The sequence below is a fragment of the Populus trichocarpa genome, chromosome 5 (assembly GCF_000002775.5).
Source record: "Populus trichocarpa isolate Nisqually-1 chromosome 5, P.trichocarpa_v4.1, whole genome shotgun sequence".
Lineage (NCBI taxonomy): Eukaryota > Viridiplantae > Streptophyta > Magnoliopsida > Malpighiales > Salicaceae > Populus > Populus trichocarpa.
The window spans coordinates 1371838-1388707 of record NC_037289.2 but is presented as its reverse complement, the minus strand read 5'-3'; the positions used below and the strand labels follow the sequence as shown (position 1 = coordinate 1388707).

At 35.6% G+C, this 16870-nt stretch overlaps 2 protein-coding genes and 1 pseudogene across 2 annotated transcripts; 2 read left to right on the top strand and 1 right to left on the bottom strand.

Moving 5' to 3' along the window:
• The first annotated feature begins 638 nt into the window (after positions 1 to 638).
• Positions 639 to 4734, top strand: LOC18098630 (pre-mRNA-splicing factor 38-like; annotated as a pseudogene).
• A 366-nt stretch (positions 4735 to 5100) lies between these two features.
• Positions 5101 to 6409, bottom strand: LOC18098629 (uncharacterized). The gene has a single exon (XM_024601393.2). It carries the CDS (start codon positions 6055 to 6057, stop codon positions 5320 to 5322), a length of 738 nt encoding a protein of 245 aa, XP_024457161.1. The 5' UTR covers positions 6058 to 6409; the 3' UTR covers positions 5101 to 5319.
• Positions 6410 to 10368: 3959 nt separating this feature from the next.
• Positions 10369 to 16702, top strand: LOC18098628 (eukaryotic translation initiation factor 3 subunit A). Its single transcript, XM_024601477.2, has 14 exons — positions 10369 to 10519; positions 10945 to 11012; positions 11440 to 11921; positions 12406 to 12621; positions 12713 to 13081; positions 13175 to 13204; positions 13491 to 13718; positions 13822 to 13983; positions 14301 to 14522; positions 14620 to 14829; positions 14908 to 15114; positions 15329 to 15409; positions 15563 to 15764; positions 16000 to 16702. The coding sequence occupies exons 2-14, from the start codon at positions 10967 to 10969 to the stop codon at positions 16461 to 16463; spliced, it is 2919 nt and encodes a 972-aa protein (XP_024457245.2). The 5' UTR covers positions 10369 to 10519; positions 10945 to 10966; the 3' UTR covers positions 16464 to 16702.
• The last annotated feature ends 168 nt before the right edge of the window (positions 16703 to 16870 follow it).

Below are 16870 nucleotides of genomic sequence, written 5' to 3'. Positions count from 1 at the left end.
TCCTGAAATCAATTGACGACAAGATTTAGGGGTTTGCTTTTCTCTTTTTTTTCTCTACAGTTTGTTAATTTACAATCTGATTTAGGAGATGTCTCTTTCATTGATGGGATGATTAGATTTTCCGGTTTTTTTGCTATAAAACCGAATTTAACCGAACCGAACCGGTTCGGTTTGAACCAGAATTCGGTTCGGTTCGGTTTGTATTTTCAAAAATTTAAGGTACTCGGTTCTGTTGGTTTTTGTGGTTCAAACCGAATCGAACCGAACCATGAACAAGCCTGACCAAAATGATGAAAATATCCTTGAAAAAAATTAAAAATAAAAAAAACAGTAAAATATCGGAAACCTAATCTAAACTAAAAAGAAATATTGTAAGGTTATAAAACCTGGCCTATAAGGGTATCATTTTTTTTAAAGTAAAGCCCGGTTTTATTTGTAGATCAGGATATGGATTTATATATATTAGGTTATCTAGATTTGATGTTAAGTTTCATTTAATTTTTAATTTAAATCTTAACAAGATTTTAGGTCAATTAGATACTTGATTTAGTCCGGGTTTAATAATATATTGAGCTAATATCAATTTTTTCTTAAAAAAAAAAAATAACTACAAGGGGTTGATTTTGTTTATTTAAGTTTGGATCTGACTCTTTATGGGCCAAATTGTTTATGGGCCCTATTCATTTAGTCCTCTCTGGCCTCATTCAAAACGCACCATCTCAATCTTCTTCTTTCAACTCTCCCCTTCTTCTATTAGGGTTTCTCTCTCTATCACTGGAAAAAATAATGAAATCCAAAGAGCGAATCGAACAGATCCAGCAGCGAAGAACATAAAAGGGACTAACCCACAGAACCTAGTGGAGAAGATCCTACTGTCCAAAATCTATCAACACACGTACTGGAAAGAACAATGTTTCGGATTAACAGCTGAGACATTACTCGATGGAGCTCGATCACTTAGGAGGTACTTATGGAGGAAATCGAAAACCGACGCCGTTTATGTGCTTGATTACGAAGGTGCTGCAAATTCAGCCCGAGAAAGATATCGTTGTTGAATTTATAAAGTATGAAGATTATAAGTAACTAAAATTTATTAATTTTCTTTTTTATATCATTTCTCTCTAACTTACTTTTAATTACGTTGGAGTTTATTTCTATATTGATTCTACTTGTGATTATCAGTCTCTATTTAGTGTTAATTGCCTTTTTATTTGGATTAATTACTAGTTTACTGCTCTTTGGGGATAATTACTCAATTTGGGGTAGTTAATAGTAAATATAACTAGGGTTTTAACACATTTTGCTGTGGGGTTGATTTGTTTTTGGGGGGGATTGGATCTAATGCCTGGTTGCTGATTTCTGATTGCTCTGGATTTATTGAAAATGTGTGATTTTTATTGTTTTTTCTTAACAAATTTTGCTTATTGTTATTGAATAAAATTACTTTTGGGGACAATCACTCAATTTGGGGTAGTTGATAGTAAGAATAACTTGGGTTTAACAAGTTTTTTTTTTTTTTTTTTTTTGGGGGGGGGGATGCAGCTGGTTGCTGATTGCTCTGAATTTTTTGAAAGCGTGATTATTATTGATTAAATTTGTTTATGGAGGAGGGAGGGGTTTGTTTGGTTGATGAGGAAGTTCAATCAGAACAAAAGGCGGTTTTGTTAGTTTATGCAGAAAATGAATTGGGGTCTTGTAAGTTTTGGTGTTGAAAAAGAAAGAAAGAAAGAAGGGTTAAGTTGAATTTCTGTTTTTTTTAGCTTGTATGGTTTTTGTTTTGTTTTTTGCTACGGAAAAGGTATGGAATATAAATTAATGGAGATAAGGTAATAGAGGAAAATAATAGAATTTATTTTTGTATTTTACTAAATTCGATACCTGTTTGTTTTTTTGAGATAGTGGTGATGAGAGGAGGGATGAGAAACTTTGTGTTCTTAGAATTTGTACACGGTTTTGGTGTTCTTTAATTTTTTTTTTCCTGTGCTTTTTGGCCCTTCTATGTTTTTTGTATTTTACAGTTATGAATTTTTCGTACGCAAATTTAAATGGACTTTTCATTGTCTTGGTGCAGATACGTGCGGGTGCTTGGTGCTTTTTATCTGCGACTTACTGGGACTGATATTGACGTGTATCGTTATTTAGAGCCTTTGTATAATGACTACCGAAAGTTGAGGCAAAAACTAACTGATGGAAGTAAGTTCTTTAACCCCTTTCTATTGATTTTCTTTTGATCGCTTTCTCATTGCAACTTTTTGATGTATTTTGTGTGTTGTAGCTACTGTTTAGATGAATTTACTAACTTATTTTCGAACTCTATTTATCAGAATTTGCATTAACACACGTGGATGAAGTTATAGATGAGCTTTTGACATAAGACTATTCTTGTGATATTGTTCTGCCACGTATTAAGAAAAGGTAATTTTTCTATAACCCACCTTAGGAATTTATATCAAGTAATTGGACAGGGCAGACAACAGTTAAGACCTTTTATGTTCTATTGCCATAGGAATAGTAGCTTCTGATCTGTTAAGTCATTTTGCTTTTCTTTGTGTAATTTTGGTTTTTATTTCTTTGAATTCTATATTTTCACTTCAATAACAGTTCTATGAAGATTTTTGGGTGACCCTTAGCTGTAATTGTTAGATGGACTCTTGAAACACTTGGTGCACTTGAAACTACAAAGTGTGTGTTGGAAGATGATTTTGAAAAGGAGGAAGAGCGAGAGGAGAATGAGCAACTTGATGGATTAGACAATGGTGCTGATGAAAGGGTATCCTTCCTTCTCAATCTGAGTGATTTTTCAAATATTGTTTTCCTTTCCTTTCCTTTTTCCAAAAATTTCATTGCATACTGGTCTTACTTATCAATTTATGAATTTTTTATAGGATTATTGCCATGAAAGAAGCCCTGCAAGGGAAAGGGATAGGGATAGAAGACGTGACAGCCGCAGATACAGGTAAGTGGCTTGCTCATTTTGACTCCTGATTTCTCATAAAATGTTGTGAGTGGATGCTGGAAGAACATTCATCTTCCAGTAACTCGTGATTTCATATTTTTTATCAGAGAATTTTTTGTATTCAACTTATTTTGGCCTCTTTATGAGTTACTAAGATGCTAGAAGAAATGTGCATATGAATGCAATTAAACATTGTTATGGAAATAAAGATGGTAGCAATGAAGATCTGGTGGCACATAACAGGAACCACAGTGTTTATATATTTCATTGTTGAACTCCATTGAGCTTTGGAACTTAATATTGAGGTTCTTTTTCACATTTTTGGTTCCCCCCTCAGAGTAGATGTTGAGGTTTCAAACCAGTGTATATAATGGTTGAAAGGTTTTGGAGTTTTAAAACTGTCTTAACACATGAATGGATATGATGCAGAATTAGGAGTTTCACTTTTTGAGAATCTACTATGAAGCCATGTTGGAAGCTGTTGTCTTAACAATCAAACCAGTTCAATCATATGTACAGTAGTTAAGTGCTACATTTATATCACCATGGCATTTAAAGCCATTGCTGGTTTAAAACAGCTTCCTATAGCAAAATCATATGATCCTGCCAGGTTTCTCTGCACTGGCAGTGTGCAGCGAGAAGTATGATGGATCAGACAATCTTACTGTAACTGTACCTCCATGTTCATCGATATTAATTTTAATTTGACTCTCAGCTAGTTTTCTGTTCTTGATTGAAAATCTTGTTTGTTTGTTTTGTTTTTTTTTTTCCCATTAAAAACTTAAAACTTTTGAATCACTGAGCATTTGAATAGGTCAGGGGTTTTATGTTTCCAGCTATAAAATCAACTACTATTTTATAGGAAACTGGTTTTGTTTATTAAAATTGTCATGTGAATGCATGCTTGCAAATGAGAACTTGTGAATTTCAATGGCTTATGTTATCATCACAGCTGTTGGAGCATTGGTGGCGTGTGAATTTCAATGGCTACTGTACTTTCCCTTTTATTTTTTTCTGGCTGTTGAGAATTGCATTTCAGGTGCCACTTTGATGTCTAAAAAGTCCGCACATGCGTGGTTCCTTGGAAACAGGGTTAGCTTATGTGTCATTCCTGCCTTCCTTATTTATGCAGGGATCATGACTATGATAGGGAGCGTGGACATGGAAGAGAGAGAGACAGGGAGAGAGACAGGGACTGGGACAGGGATCGCTATCGCTTGAAAGATGAAAGAGATTATGGTCGTGAGAGGGAGCGAGAAAGAGAAAGGGAAGGCAGCGAGCGTGAAAGGCGGGATAGGGACCGTGGCAGACAGAGGAGTCTATCTCAGAGCCAAAGTAGGAGTCGGGATCGCAAAAGACATGCCCATAGCAGTAGTCCTAAAAGGCGCAGAGATGGAGCAGAAGAACCAAAGAAGAAGAGGGAGAAGAAGGAAAAGAAAGATGATGGTACAGACCACCCTGATCCAGAGATTGCAGAAGCTAATAAGCTCCGAGCAGCCCTTGGGTTGAAACCACCTTAGTCATCTGTACTCCTACTGGCATACGTAAACTCTGGTAACTGTAGCCCGAAATTCGCTCTCTTATATTTGCTCATGTCTTATAAAGCCATACTTTCATGTATAATGTACAGATTCAGAAGGGTTGTTAAATCAGACTTTGTTAGGAGCAAGGCACAATTTTTTGCTGATCAGCTGATGGTTAAGGCATTGGATTTCTTTTGGCAAACAAATGCTGTTTTGTTCCTTGATTATTGAAGTCCATTTTCTGGAGTTAGTTCACGTTGCCTCTTTGAATTAGCTGATCCTCTCAAATTAGAGCTTGTTTAAACGCGGTGCATCTCTTGGAAAGCATGAAATTCATGCTTTCTGTGAGGTGCGCCGCAGACAAACGCATTCAGTTTTTAACTAGAATCTATGGGTGTGATTTGGGAAATAAACCAATTTTATATCACAAACTTGCTCAGTACGGATTCCAAACATTGAAGGAGTCGAATTGCTTGTCCATGGCGGCATTATACTAGAAAGTACAAATGAAGTGCAATGAATGATATCTTAGGATAATTTAGAACTAATTAAAATATTTTTTGTTTGGAGAAATATTAAAAAAAAAATTAAATTATTTTTATTATTAATATATTAAAATGATTTAAAAACATTAAAAAATAAAAATAATTACTTTTTTTCAAATAAAAACTTATAAAATACAAAAACAAGCGGGATGTGTATCGATACACTGCAGAACACAGTTTTTATGTGCGTCCATAACAATTAAAACCATTCTGGTAATTTAACCACAGAACATCTGAATTTGAATCCAAGAAGTCAATTAAAACCTAAGGAAAGAACAGGTTGCTTTCCCAATACTTACAACAGAAGCACCTCAGGCAACAAAATGCCGTCTTCATCATAGTGGAGGGAGCCAGAAAAATTGAGGGGCTTGCACTTCTCTCCCATTAAAATCCTCTTCTTGCATAGCTCCTCACCACATTCTTCTCGTCTTTCTTCCCTGACTTGCTCTGATGTTCCTCCAATCTGCCTCATCGCAGTCTTTGCAAAGGATCCAGCCATCTTCAACTTCTGAAGACGGGTACTCAGTACGCTTGATGAATTCGTAAGCAAGTTGCTGCTGCTGTCCTTTCTTTCGGTCAGGGTATCAGACATGCCAACACCACCAAGGAGGTTATGGTTCCGTCCATTTCCGGTGTTGAGTTTACCTCTGAAGAAGCCCAGGCTAGTATACCGGCTGAAAAAGCTCAAGAAAGGAAATGACACTTTCAGATAATTATCTGCTGCCGTGCTCGGTGTATTTTCTCTATTTTCCACCTTTGGCTCCTCCTCCTCCTCCTCCTCCTCCTCCGCAATCTCCAAAAGTTTCTTTAATGCATAGTACTCAGGTGATGCAGGCCTTAGCGCAACCCCAAAAGGGAGATAACCATCGCCATTTTTGTGGACCTTAGAGCAAGCCTTGGGTGGTTTCTTCTTACCAAAGACACTAGAGAAGAAAACGCCAACCTTCTTTGAAAGAAGGCTTTCAGGCTTAATAACCCTTTCCTTCTTGGCCTTGGTGTGATCAGTAGTGCAACCATTGCTTCTTCTCTGCATTGTCTTGGCCAACAACTTAGGAATTCTGATTCTGATCTCTGGTTGAGGTATGGTGATGCTAAAGACATTATGGTTGAGAGTTTGGTGGGTAATTGTTGGTAATATTATGGTTTTTTTCAGTCATTTTGCTTCTTTGCAAGGCATTACTTGCCATTGTGGCCTTCCTGAGAATTGAATTGGACTTCAAAAGATGATTTTGAATAGTGGGTATTGGAGAGGGGAAAACGTGGCTTGAGAAGTTCCTTCTTTCACGAAATTCTTTTTCCCCACCTTTTCCATCACGCTACGAGAGCTGATTTGTTACGTAGCATGTGTCTACTTTCCGAAATAACAGAGATAGAGAAAATAAATATAAAAAAGGAAAAAAAATAAAATAGAATTGTGTTTAATAATAATGTATAAGAAAATTTGATTATTTTTATATTTTATTTGATTATAATGGATAAGACGAAATAAAATAAAAAAAATTATTTTATCAAACTTATTTATTTTAAAAATAATTAGTGTTTGTTTTCCTTTAGTTTTTAGTTTTTATTAAGTGTTTAAATTAATAATATTATAATAACTCTTGTTATAAAACTATGATTGATTTGATGGGTTAATTGATGAATGATTGACTTGATCTGATGGGGTAAAAAACTTAAGTCACCCTGAGATAGAACATGGATAAAAAACCATTAATTTTTTTTAAAAAAATAGTCAAAATAAGATTGTTTTGGTTATTTTTAAAAAAACATTTGGGTTAGCTGGATTAACCCTCTCGACCCGTTACCTGAACCTTGTCCCGAGTCAACTCTAAAATTGAAGTTTTAAAATTATGATAATAATCACTTTTAGAATTATGATAATAATCACTTTTAAAATTATAATAATAACTACTTTTATATATAAAAAAACTATTTAATTAGTCAAATATCTTTTGACTTAATAAACCTTGTACGTGATTGTATTTTAAATTTTGTTTTATAAAAGTTAAAATAATATATTTTTTATTTATAAAAACTTACTTTTTATTTATTTTATAAGCAAAAACCCATTTCATAGTATTTTTAAGTAAGTTAATATTTTTTAAAATCTATTTTCTTAAAACTATAATTAAAATTATTTTATAAAAAAACTATAACCATAAAAATTACTATAATGCCAAGCATTAGCGCGTGTATGATATTGTTTTGTGACGGAGCTTCAAGCTTTCCATTTCCAGACAATTTTTGAAGTCATACAAGAGTAAAAGCAGCTCCAACCGCAAAGACAAAAGGAGCCAAGTCATTAATAAGTCAAAAAAAGTGAGTTTGTGGAAACATGATTAGGGCTGATGAAAATTTAATTACCGCTAACCCACTACTTCCATGCATATCTACAAGTCAACAAGCACATCACCATATATATCAAGTCACATAAATGCACTTGAGGTTATAGATCAATCGTGAACAGGTGAGGTTTGTTTTATTCTCGTCTCGAGTTCAACTTTTTATGTGCACGCCTGTCACCCCGTGATACCTTATCTATTTACTGGGCTTGCAGGATGTTCAGTAGACTCGGGGAATAGTCGTGGTACGCGCAAGCTGGTCCGGACACCCCGGGTTATAAAAAAAAAAAAAAAGTCACATAAATGTTTTAGGTCCCAAAAGTTGAATCCTTGCTTATAGTTCATGTGTTGAAGTTGAATCAATGGAAGATTACTGTATTCCGTTGTGGGTTGATCTTACTTTCCATGACAGAGAAGTTTTTATGTGATTGCTGCCTTCTTTTTTGAAAAAACAAATTGTAGAAAAGTGGTCTGTACTTTCCACCCTTCTCTTACCATCTCTTGCAGTCTCTGCAGTCTGCACTGTTTTTTTAGAGAAGAGTGCAAGAATAAAATAAATTTAAGAATGTTAAACTGATTTTAATTATATCTATCTTTAAGTATATTTTTTCAGGGATGATTATTTTTTATTCAATTTTTATAAAGAAAAAATAATTAAATTGAATTTTTTTAAAAAAATAAAACTGGTTCAAACCTACCGGTTTCGGTTTGGTTTTTTTGGACAAAAACAGGTTCAAACCGGTTGGTTCGGTTTTTTCCGGTTTGAGTTCGGTTCGGTTTTTTCGATTTCGAACTTATAAAACTGAACCGGTCGGTTTTTTCATGATTCGGTTTTTTCAGTTATTTTTTTCTGGTTTTCTCGGTTTAATCGATTTTTTGGTTTTTTTACTTACCCCTAAGCCTTGTAACTTGATTTTTAAGTAATTAGCAATATCATATATAAAAAAGATAATTAATTTCCTCCAACATGTTAATCCCCTCATTTTTATTTTAACAACAAAAATTGTGCAATGCTTTATTTGATGGTGTCCATCAATCTTGTCAATATTAATACCAACCTTCATTCTAGCATAATGATTTTAGTCATTTTAATAATATGATATATTTTTTTAGATAATAATATTGTAAATTAAGTGTTGCAATTTGATACATTGCAAAAATTATCATACCATATGATATATAATTTATTTTTTTTATCATTTATAAAACACATATTTTTTTTATTGTTTTGTCTTTTTCTCTTATGTGTCTTTGATTGTACGTGTATATATATACATGTATCGGTCTTGTAATTCACATTACGGGATGATTAATTTTTCAAGTTAATTTCTAATATTAATGAATAAGAGATGTAAGGTAATGAATATATTTTTGGGCACCGTGAGTTTTTAATTGAGAAACAAAAAAAATATTATTTACACTCCGTAAAATAAATTATAAAATATATAAATCGATAAATCTAAAAAGAATTGTTAATATTAATTAAATACTAAATCATGAAGCTATTTTTTATATTAAAAGTAGAAGATAAATACATATACAAATACTTAACCATGTTTGTCAATTTTATTATATTTTATATTTATTTTTTATCTTGGAGGTTATTTATTGATACAAGGAATAAATAATCTCATTTTTATAATTAAACAATGCAAATAAAATTTATTTATATAATTTATAAAAAGAGAAAAACTAAAGATAAATTACAATAATACCTACAAAGCATCGATTATTTAAAAGATAATTAAAAAATAACTATTATTCAAAAGAAAATGGACTAAAAAAATTAAAAAACAAAAGGGAGGTCAGTGATTGAATTTCAAATAAAAAAATTAATGTAAAGTAAAGATAAATAAATAAGATTGAGGGTATTAATTAACATTGAGAAAAAAAAATCAGGCATCATTGGGTCTGACAATCTAAACATGACTGAATGTTTTTTTTCTTGAAGGAGCGGATAAGTCCGCTCTAGTGTTTTTGTAAATGGATCACCTGTCATTAGCTATAACATATGACTTGTTATTTTTATAGCATTTTTCAATCATTTCTAATGACTGAAAAATCATACTCTAAGTTTCTAGAACAGAAGACTCATTTTTACAACTTGTTTTTACCTTAAAATATCTAAAAAAACAAAATTGAAACCTTAACAAACACATTTCCACCCCTGGTTCCTCTAAAAAAAAAAAAAAAAAAACCCAACAACTTAAGGATACTAGTCAACTTTTCATGGCATGATTATATGGCAGCACTATCTTCATTGAATTCCTCTAAAAAATACAAATCAATTGATATTAAAATAAGCATTTTTTTTTGAACCACCTAGGTGGTTGTCCAGTGGTAAGAACTTGGGACTAAGAGGTTTGCTTCCTCTGTGGTCTCAGGTTCGAGCCCTATGGTTGCTCATATGATGGCCACTGGAGGCTTACATAGTCGTTAACTTCAGGGCCCGTGGAATTAGTCGAGGTGCGCGCAAGCTGGCCCGAACACCCACGTTAAACTAAAAAAAAAAAAATAAGCATTTTTGATGGCCTAAATACTGACATCCAATCACTTTTCTTTCCTTATTATTTTTGGCGACGCTCGTCTTTTGATTCACAGGGACCAAAACATAAAACAATAAACTTTGGAACTAAAATCTTCATTGCCAAAACAACAAGAGGACCAAACAATAGCTAAACTCAAATTTCATGGAGCAAATTTAAGTTTTTCTAGCCAATATTCTAGCGGTGTATTTTTTGTTTTTGTTTTGTTAACTCTGATTCCTTTTTTTTTAATTTAATTTTCTTAACAATAAATAAAATGCTGTTTTGCAAAATAAAATTTAATTTATTATCGGAATATTCATTAACACTTCGTGCACATGAAAAGAATGCAATTTGAAAGAAATATCAATATATAAAACCACGATAATATAAGTTAAAGGAGTGATGAACAGTGTTCTTCTAGTATATTTGATAATGCTTGGCCCAAACCCATAAACCCAAAACACTTTTATCTGGACAGTTCACTTATGGGCCGACTATAAGAAGTGTCGGTTTCCTAATAAAACGGACACTCAAAACCCTTGGCTCTTGCAGGAGAAAACCAAGAGCGGCCACCCTTCTCTTACTATCTCTTCACTCAATTTCAATCTCTACGCTGTTTTTTTGCGTAAGTTTAGCGGGTTCCTTTTTATTTTTTGTTTGTTTTGTTTTCTCTTAAAGAAATCCTTTCTCCTGGCTTTGTTTGCTTGAAGTTTTAATCTTTCAATCGGATTTGACGCGTTGGGTTTTCTAGAGGTTGTTTTATGTGTTTTTGGAAGTGGGTTTTTTAGATTCTGGCTTATAGTAAAAGAATTGTGTGGATCTTTGATAAATCAGTGTAGACTGAGTGATTTTTTGCATGATATGTGTTTTTTAGGATTTGGAAGTTGAATATTTTGTGGGATTATGTGAATTTATGTGAGATTGATTAGAATTTTTGATATTTCTGACTTTTTTTTTGTTTTTGGTTTACTATTTTGTGTTTTTGTTTTTGTTTCTTGTCCTTTTATATTCGGTGACCCAAAGTTTGATAATTTACGTTTAATTGAGCAGGTTGAGAGATTTTGATTGCAACATGTCGACTTTTGCCAAGCCAGAGAATGCCTTGAAGCGAGCTGAAGGTGAGTGATGAGTTTTGTTTTTGTTTGTTAATTATTAATGCCCTCTCCAATGCATCACTTTAATCTGTTTAAAACGGTGCTTAAACCTGAGAGTTTAATGTATCATGTGCTTGAGTTCCAAAATTATGATGATATCAAATTCACTCGATGCTAGCATGCTTCACATTAACGAAAAATCTTAGCTGGTTGTGATTTAAAATTGGCCTCAGAAGTGACGTGAACGACAAAATGTGGTTTTAGAAGAACCACTTTGTTTCACTGGACTTTGCTCCAGATGTGACTTGTAGTATGGTTATGGTGGAAGTAGGGAAATACTCCTAGGCCTTTTGTTTTTGAATTTGTTGTCATATGTTTGTCTCTGAGATTTTAATGTACATGTGATACTTACTTCCCAATTTCCTTGACTTTTAATGATGTATGCTTGCAGAGTTGATAAATGTTGGGCAGAAGCAAGATGCATTGCAAGCTCTACATGATCTAATCACCTCAAAGAGATACCGAGCTTGGCAAAAACCACTTGAAAGGATTATGTTTAAGTATGTAGAGCTTTGTGTTGACTTGCGGAGGGGCAGGTTTGCTAAGGATGGTCTGATTCAGTACCGTATTGTTTGCCAACAAGTGAACGTCACTTCCTTGGAGGAGGTGATCAAGCATTTCATGCATCTTTCCACTGAGAAAGCTGAACAAGCTCGTAGTCAGGCACAAGCCCTTGAAGAAGCTCTTGATGTGGATGATCTGGAAGCAGATAAAAGGCCAGAAGATCTGATGCTTAGTTATGTCAGTGGTGAGAAGGGAAAGGAGAGGTCTGATCGTGAGCTTGTTACTCCTTGGTTCAAGTTTCTGTGGGAGACCTATAGAACAGTACTTGAAATATTACGAAACAACTCAAAGTTAGAGGCCCTATATGCGGTAATTTCTACTTTAAACATAAAACTTCCTGGTTCAATGCCTGGTCTTTTCATATCGCCAGCATCCATCTCTATAAAATTTCAATATGATGCATGTATGGAACATCTGATGACTTGAAAGCTTACTTTTTAGTTGACTGGCTTGAGTTATTACACAATAAGATGATTACAACCTGAATATTGATGCTGACCAACTTTTGCTCATTGGACTTTTGAGTTTTTTCCCCTTATTTTTCTACCCTATTGATGATCAAAAGCATATGGATTTTTCTGCTTATGTTGATTCCTCTTTCCTCCATGCCCTCTGCTCATATCATGTCTACTATAGTTTGTCCATCATAACTAAGTGCCCATGCTTCTACTGTCTTTCATCATTAGATGGTGCATGATGGGGTTGATTGGTTGTGTCCATTCTGATGGCCATTTGTATGCAAGAACTATTAATCCAAAGAATTATCTTATTGAACTTAAGTTGTTACATGCAGATGACAGCCCACCGAGCTTTCCAATTCTGTAAACAATACAAACGGACAACTGAATTTAGGCGGTTGTGTGAGATCATCAGGAACCATTTAGCAAACCTCAACAAATATAGAGACCAAAGGGATCGACCTGATCTCACAGCCCCTGAGAGCTTGCAGCTGTATCTTGATACACGATTTGAGCAGCTAAAAGTAGCTACCGAGCTTGAGCTCTGGCAGGTATGCATATTTAGTTATGTACCTGTAGTGTATCTTTTAGGATGTATATCTGTATTCATTTGCCATTCACTTCCCTAACTCTCATGCCCAGGAAGCTTTTCGGTCCATTGAAGATATCCATGGATTGATGTGCATGGTTAAAAAAACTCCCAAGGCATCCTTGATGGTGGTTTATTATGCCAAGCTAACAGAGATATTCTGGATTTCATCAAGTCATCTTTACCATGCTTATGCATGGTTAAAGCTTTTTACACTTCAGAAAAGTTTCAATAAAAACTTAAGCCAGAAAGACTTGCAGATTATAGCATCATCTGTTGTTTTGGCTGCTCTAGCGGTGGCTCCTTACGATCACACACAGGGCGCATCTCATATGGAGCTTGAAAATGAGAAAGAGCGGAATATGCGGATGGCTAATCTTATAGGTTTCAATCTAGACCTGAAACCTGAGAGTAGAGAAGTGGTAATGCAATTTATTCACTTGCATTTACTTTCATGATCTATCATTTATTAATTTTTCTAATGTTTCTAATTTCGATAATGCATTTTTTTGCAGCTTTCAAGGTCATCCCTTCTTTCAGAACTGGTAAGTTTGAATTGGTAGTTTCTTGCTATTTATTTTTATTCATCCCTTCATTCTAAAAAACAGAGAGACTGCAGTGCATGCTTTTAAGAATTGTCTTTTTTATCATTTAATGATGGAGATATAATGCTAAAAGTTTCCTTATTTTCCAAGAGTAATCTATCTCGAATTCCTGTGCCACAATTCTACAGTACTGGAAATCATTATAAATGGATTTTGAAACAGTATCCATATTTTGTCTTGTTCTTGTGAAAATATTTGAATTGCCTGGTTTGAATATTGTTTTCAGGTATCCAAAGGTGTAATGAGCTGTGCAACTCAGGAAGTGAAAGATCTTTACCATCTTTTGGAGCACGAATTTCTACCATTAGATCTTACAGCAAAGGTTCAGCCTTTGTTATCCAAAATTTCCAAACTAGGGGGAAAACTTACCTCAGCTTCTTCCGTGCCTGAAGTGCACCTCTCCCAATATATCCCTGCCCTCGAGAAGCTTGCTACCCTGAGGTTGCTTCAACAGGTAGGCAATTTTTTCTGCTTTACCTTTTTCTCTTGGAGTTTATTTCAGTTTAATTTATTTAATCCTTTTCTCTGGTCACTTGTGCTTGTCCATGATTTTTCAGGTGTCTCAGGTGTATCAGACCATGAAAATTGAGAGTTTGTCTCAGATGATCCCATTTTTTGATTTCTCTGCTGTTGAGAAGATTTCGGTTGATGCTGTGAAACATAATTTCATAGCTATGAAACTGGACCATATGAAGCATGTTGTGCTGTTTGACACTCAGGTATGCTTCATTCTCTATGCAGTGTTTCTAATCGTGTATCATCTACTGTCTCTCTCTCTCTCTCTCTCTCTCTCTCTCTCTCTCATTCTCCCATCTGCATGTCCCTCTGTTGAGTTCCATTTCTGAACTATTGATATTACTTCCCAACTGGAGTTGCACTGCATCGCATCCTGTCTGGAAATAGTATATTGTGCTTGCACCTTGGCTTGCATTGATTCATTCTAAATGGTCTGTCTTGTCAGCTATCCTCGGTTCTTGTGGTACTGGTGAGACATCAAAACAGAGTTTGACTGCATTCATTGGGTTGACTTTTACAGGATCTTGAATCTGATGGGCTGCGAGATCACTTGACTGTTTTTGCTGAATCCTTAAATAAAGCAAGGGCTATGATTTATCCTCCAACAAAGAAATCATCAAAACTGGGTGAAATTTTACCGGGACTAGGGGAGATTGTTGATAAGGAACACAAGAGACTTCTAGCTCGGAAATCCATCATTGAAAAGAGAAAGGAGGAACAAGAACGTCAACTTTTGGAAATGGTAGTGCCATTTAAACTGCTGCCGCCTCATTAGATAACTTACGTGTTCATCATTCACCAATGTCTTCAATTTTCTTACATGAATCTTTTGGTTTCAGGAACGAGAGGAGGAGTCAAGGAGGCTGAAGCAGCAGAAGATTACAGAAGAGGCAGAGCAGAAGAGGCTTGCAGCTGAGTATGAGCAAAGGAACAAACAAAGGATCCTCCGGGAAATTGAGGAGCGTGAACTTGAAGAAGCACAAGCTTTACTTGAGGAACATGAGAAACGCAGTAAAAGGAAAGGAGGAAAGAAGCCGATCTTAGAAGGAGTGAGTTTATACCTTTTGAAATTTACTTTCCAGTATTTTGGGGGCTGTGCCCAATATGACAATTTTATCTCCATGCAGGAGAAAGTGACGAAGCAAATTTTAATGGAAAGGGCTTTGAGTGAGCAGCTCAGAGAGAGGCAGGAAATGGAGAAGAAATTACAGAAATTGGTTAAAACCATGGATTATTTGGAAAGAGCAAAAAGAGAAGAGGCAGCCCCACTGATTGAAGCTGCTTTTCAACAACGATTGGTGGAAGAGAAAGCACTTCATGAACACGAGCAGCAGGTATCTGCTTAAGTTTTGGTCATGTGTCCATGAAAGGCTGTTTTCCTTCTAGGTCTTTCTATATAAAAATTTAATTCTCTGCCCTTGTCTTTCACATCTTAAATTGCAACTTGCCTAAAAAAATGTTTGTTATTGTGATGTTATTTTCATTCAATATAGTTTGCTGGGGCAATTTGTTAGGTTGCTACCTTTCTAATTGGTATCTGCATTGCAGCAAGAAATTGAATTGAGCAGACAGCGCCATGATGGGGACCTCAGGGAGAAGAATAGGCTGTCTCGGATGTTGGAGAACAAGGTCAGTATCTAATATCTCTGTGATACCATGTGTCATGGGAAGCTTCTTTATCTGAGGAAATATGAGGATAACTCCTCCAGCCTGGATATTCTGTGCTATGATTCTTGGTTTGTTTTCGACATTTAAAGGAATTCAATTTTTGTTCTCTTGCAGATCATTTTTGAGGAAAGAGTGAAGAGCCGCCGAGAGTCAGAGTTCAACCAAAGGAGAGCTGAGAGGGAAGAAAGGATCAACCAGATTGTTCAAGCTCGGAAACAAGAGAGAGAAGCTTTGAGGAAGAAAATATTCTTTGTGAGGTCTGAAGAGGAGAGACTGAAAAGGCTGCGTGAAGAGGAAGAGGCTCGCAAGCATGAAGGTAGATACCTGATATGCTTGATGGACAAATTTTCTCCACTATATACCTGATCCATATTTTATGTTCAATGAGTTTCCATTTCATCATTTCTCTACTCTTTCCCCCCTAGTGTTGCTGCTTGCCTTCCTCGTTCAACTATGTATTTACACTGTCTCCTATATGCCAATATATATAAGTCTATGATTAATAGATTAAGACCAGCTCATGCTCTCTGTGTTGGTGTTTTAAAACGCAGAGGATGAGAGACGCAGGAAAGAAGAAGCTGAACACAAGGCAAAGTTGGATAAGATAGCTGAGAAGCAGAGACAGAGAGAACGCGAACTAGAAGAAAAGGAACGGATAAGGAGGGAAGCTCTCTTGGTTGACGGGCCTTCTAGGTCTTCTGAGCTTCCTGCTGGTCCAGAGCCTGGAGCGGCTGCTGCACCAGCCGCTGGAAAGTATGTGCCCAGATTCCGGCGAGGGGGAACTGAAGGCTCGGCGCAGGCTCCTCCAGAAACTGATAGGTGGGGAGGTGGAAGTGGTAGGCCAGCCCCTCCAGATTCTGATAAGTGGAGCAGTGGCAGTGCCAGGCAGCCCCCTTCAGATACAGACCGGTGGGGCAGTGGTGGCAGCAGGCCTGATGATCGCAACCCCCCCAGTGATAGGTGGGGTGGAGGCTCAAAGTCAACTTGGTCATCATCTAGGCCACGTGGTCGCTGATAATCCCAGTGTCTTCATGAACATTTTAATGCGGCCATTTTTGTCTGGTGCTTATTCTTGCTGCATTTGGATCTGGGAAACCCTCAAGGAATAATTAGTAGTTAATTATTGTTTCTAATTTAGTAGGCTCGCAGAACCATTCAAGAGTGGCATCCTTGTCTTTCTTTTTTCTACCATGGTAATGGTGGCAAATGTTTATTGTGTTCACGCAATGTCAAACTTTGGAAGAGGTTTTTTTATTCTTTTTCACTTCGATTCCTTTCATGTCTTGCTAAGTTGAGATTACGAGTTATCCCCAATGTCAGGGATTAAAGTGCCTGTGTCAGTGTCTTTTTTCACTGTCGATTCATCCATCTGTTCTAGCAAATCAGTATCATTTAAACGAAATTGTAGCTTGTGAGTAGCAT

Excerpts from the sequence above, each read along its gene's own strand:
- LOC18098629 (XM_024601393.2), bottom strand. The coding sequence starts at position 6,057 with ATGCAGAGAAGAAGCAATGGTTGCACTACTGATCACACCAAGGCCAAG.
- LOC18098628 (XM_024601477.2), top strand. The coding sequence starts at position 10,967 with ATGTCGACTTTTGCCAAGCCAGAGAATGCCTTGAAGCGAGCTGAAG. Across the intron at positions 11,013-11,439 it reads TGCCTTGAAGCGAGCTGAAG|AGTTGATAAATGTTGGGCAG; the intron begins GTGAGTGATGAG and ends GTATGCTTGCAG. Across the intron at positions 15,410-15,562 it reads CTCGGATGTTGGAGAACAAG|ATCATTTTTGAGGAAAGAGT; the intron begins GTCAGTATCTAA and ends GTTCTCTTGCAG.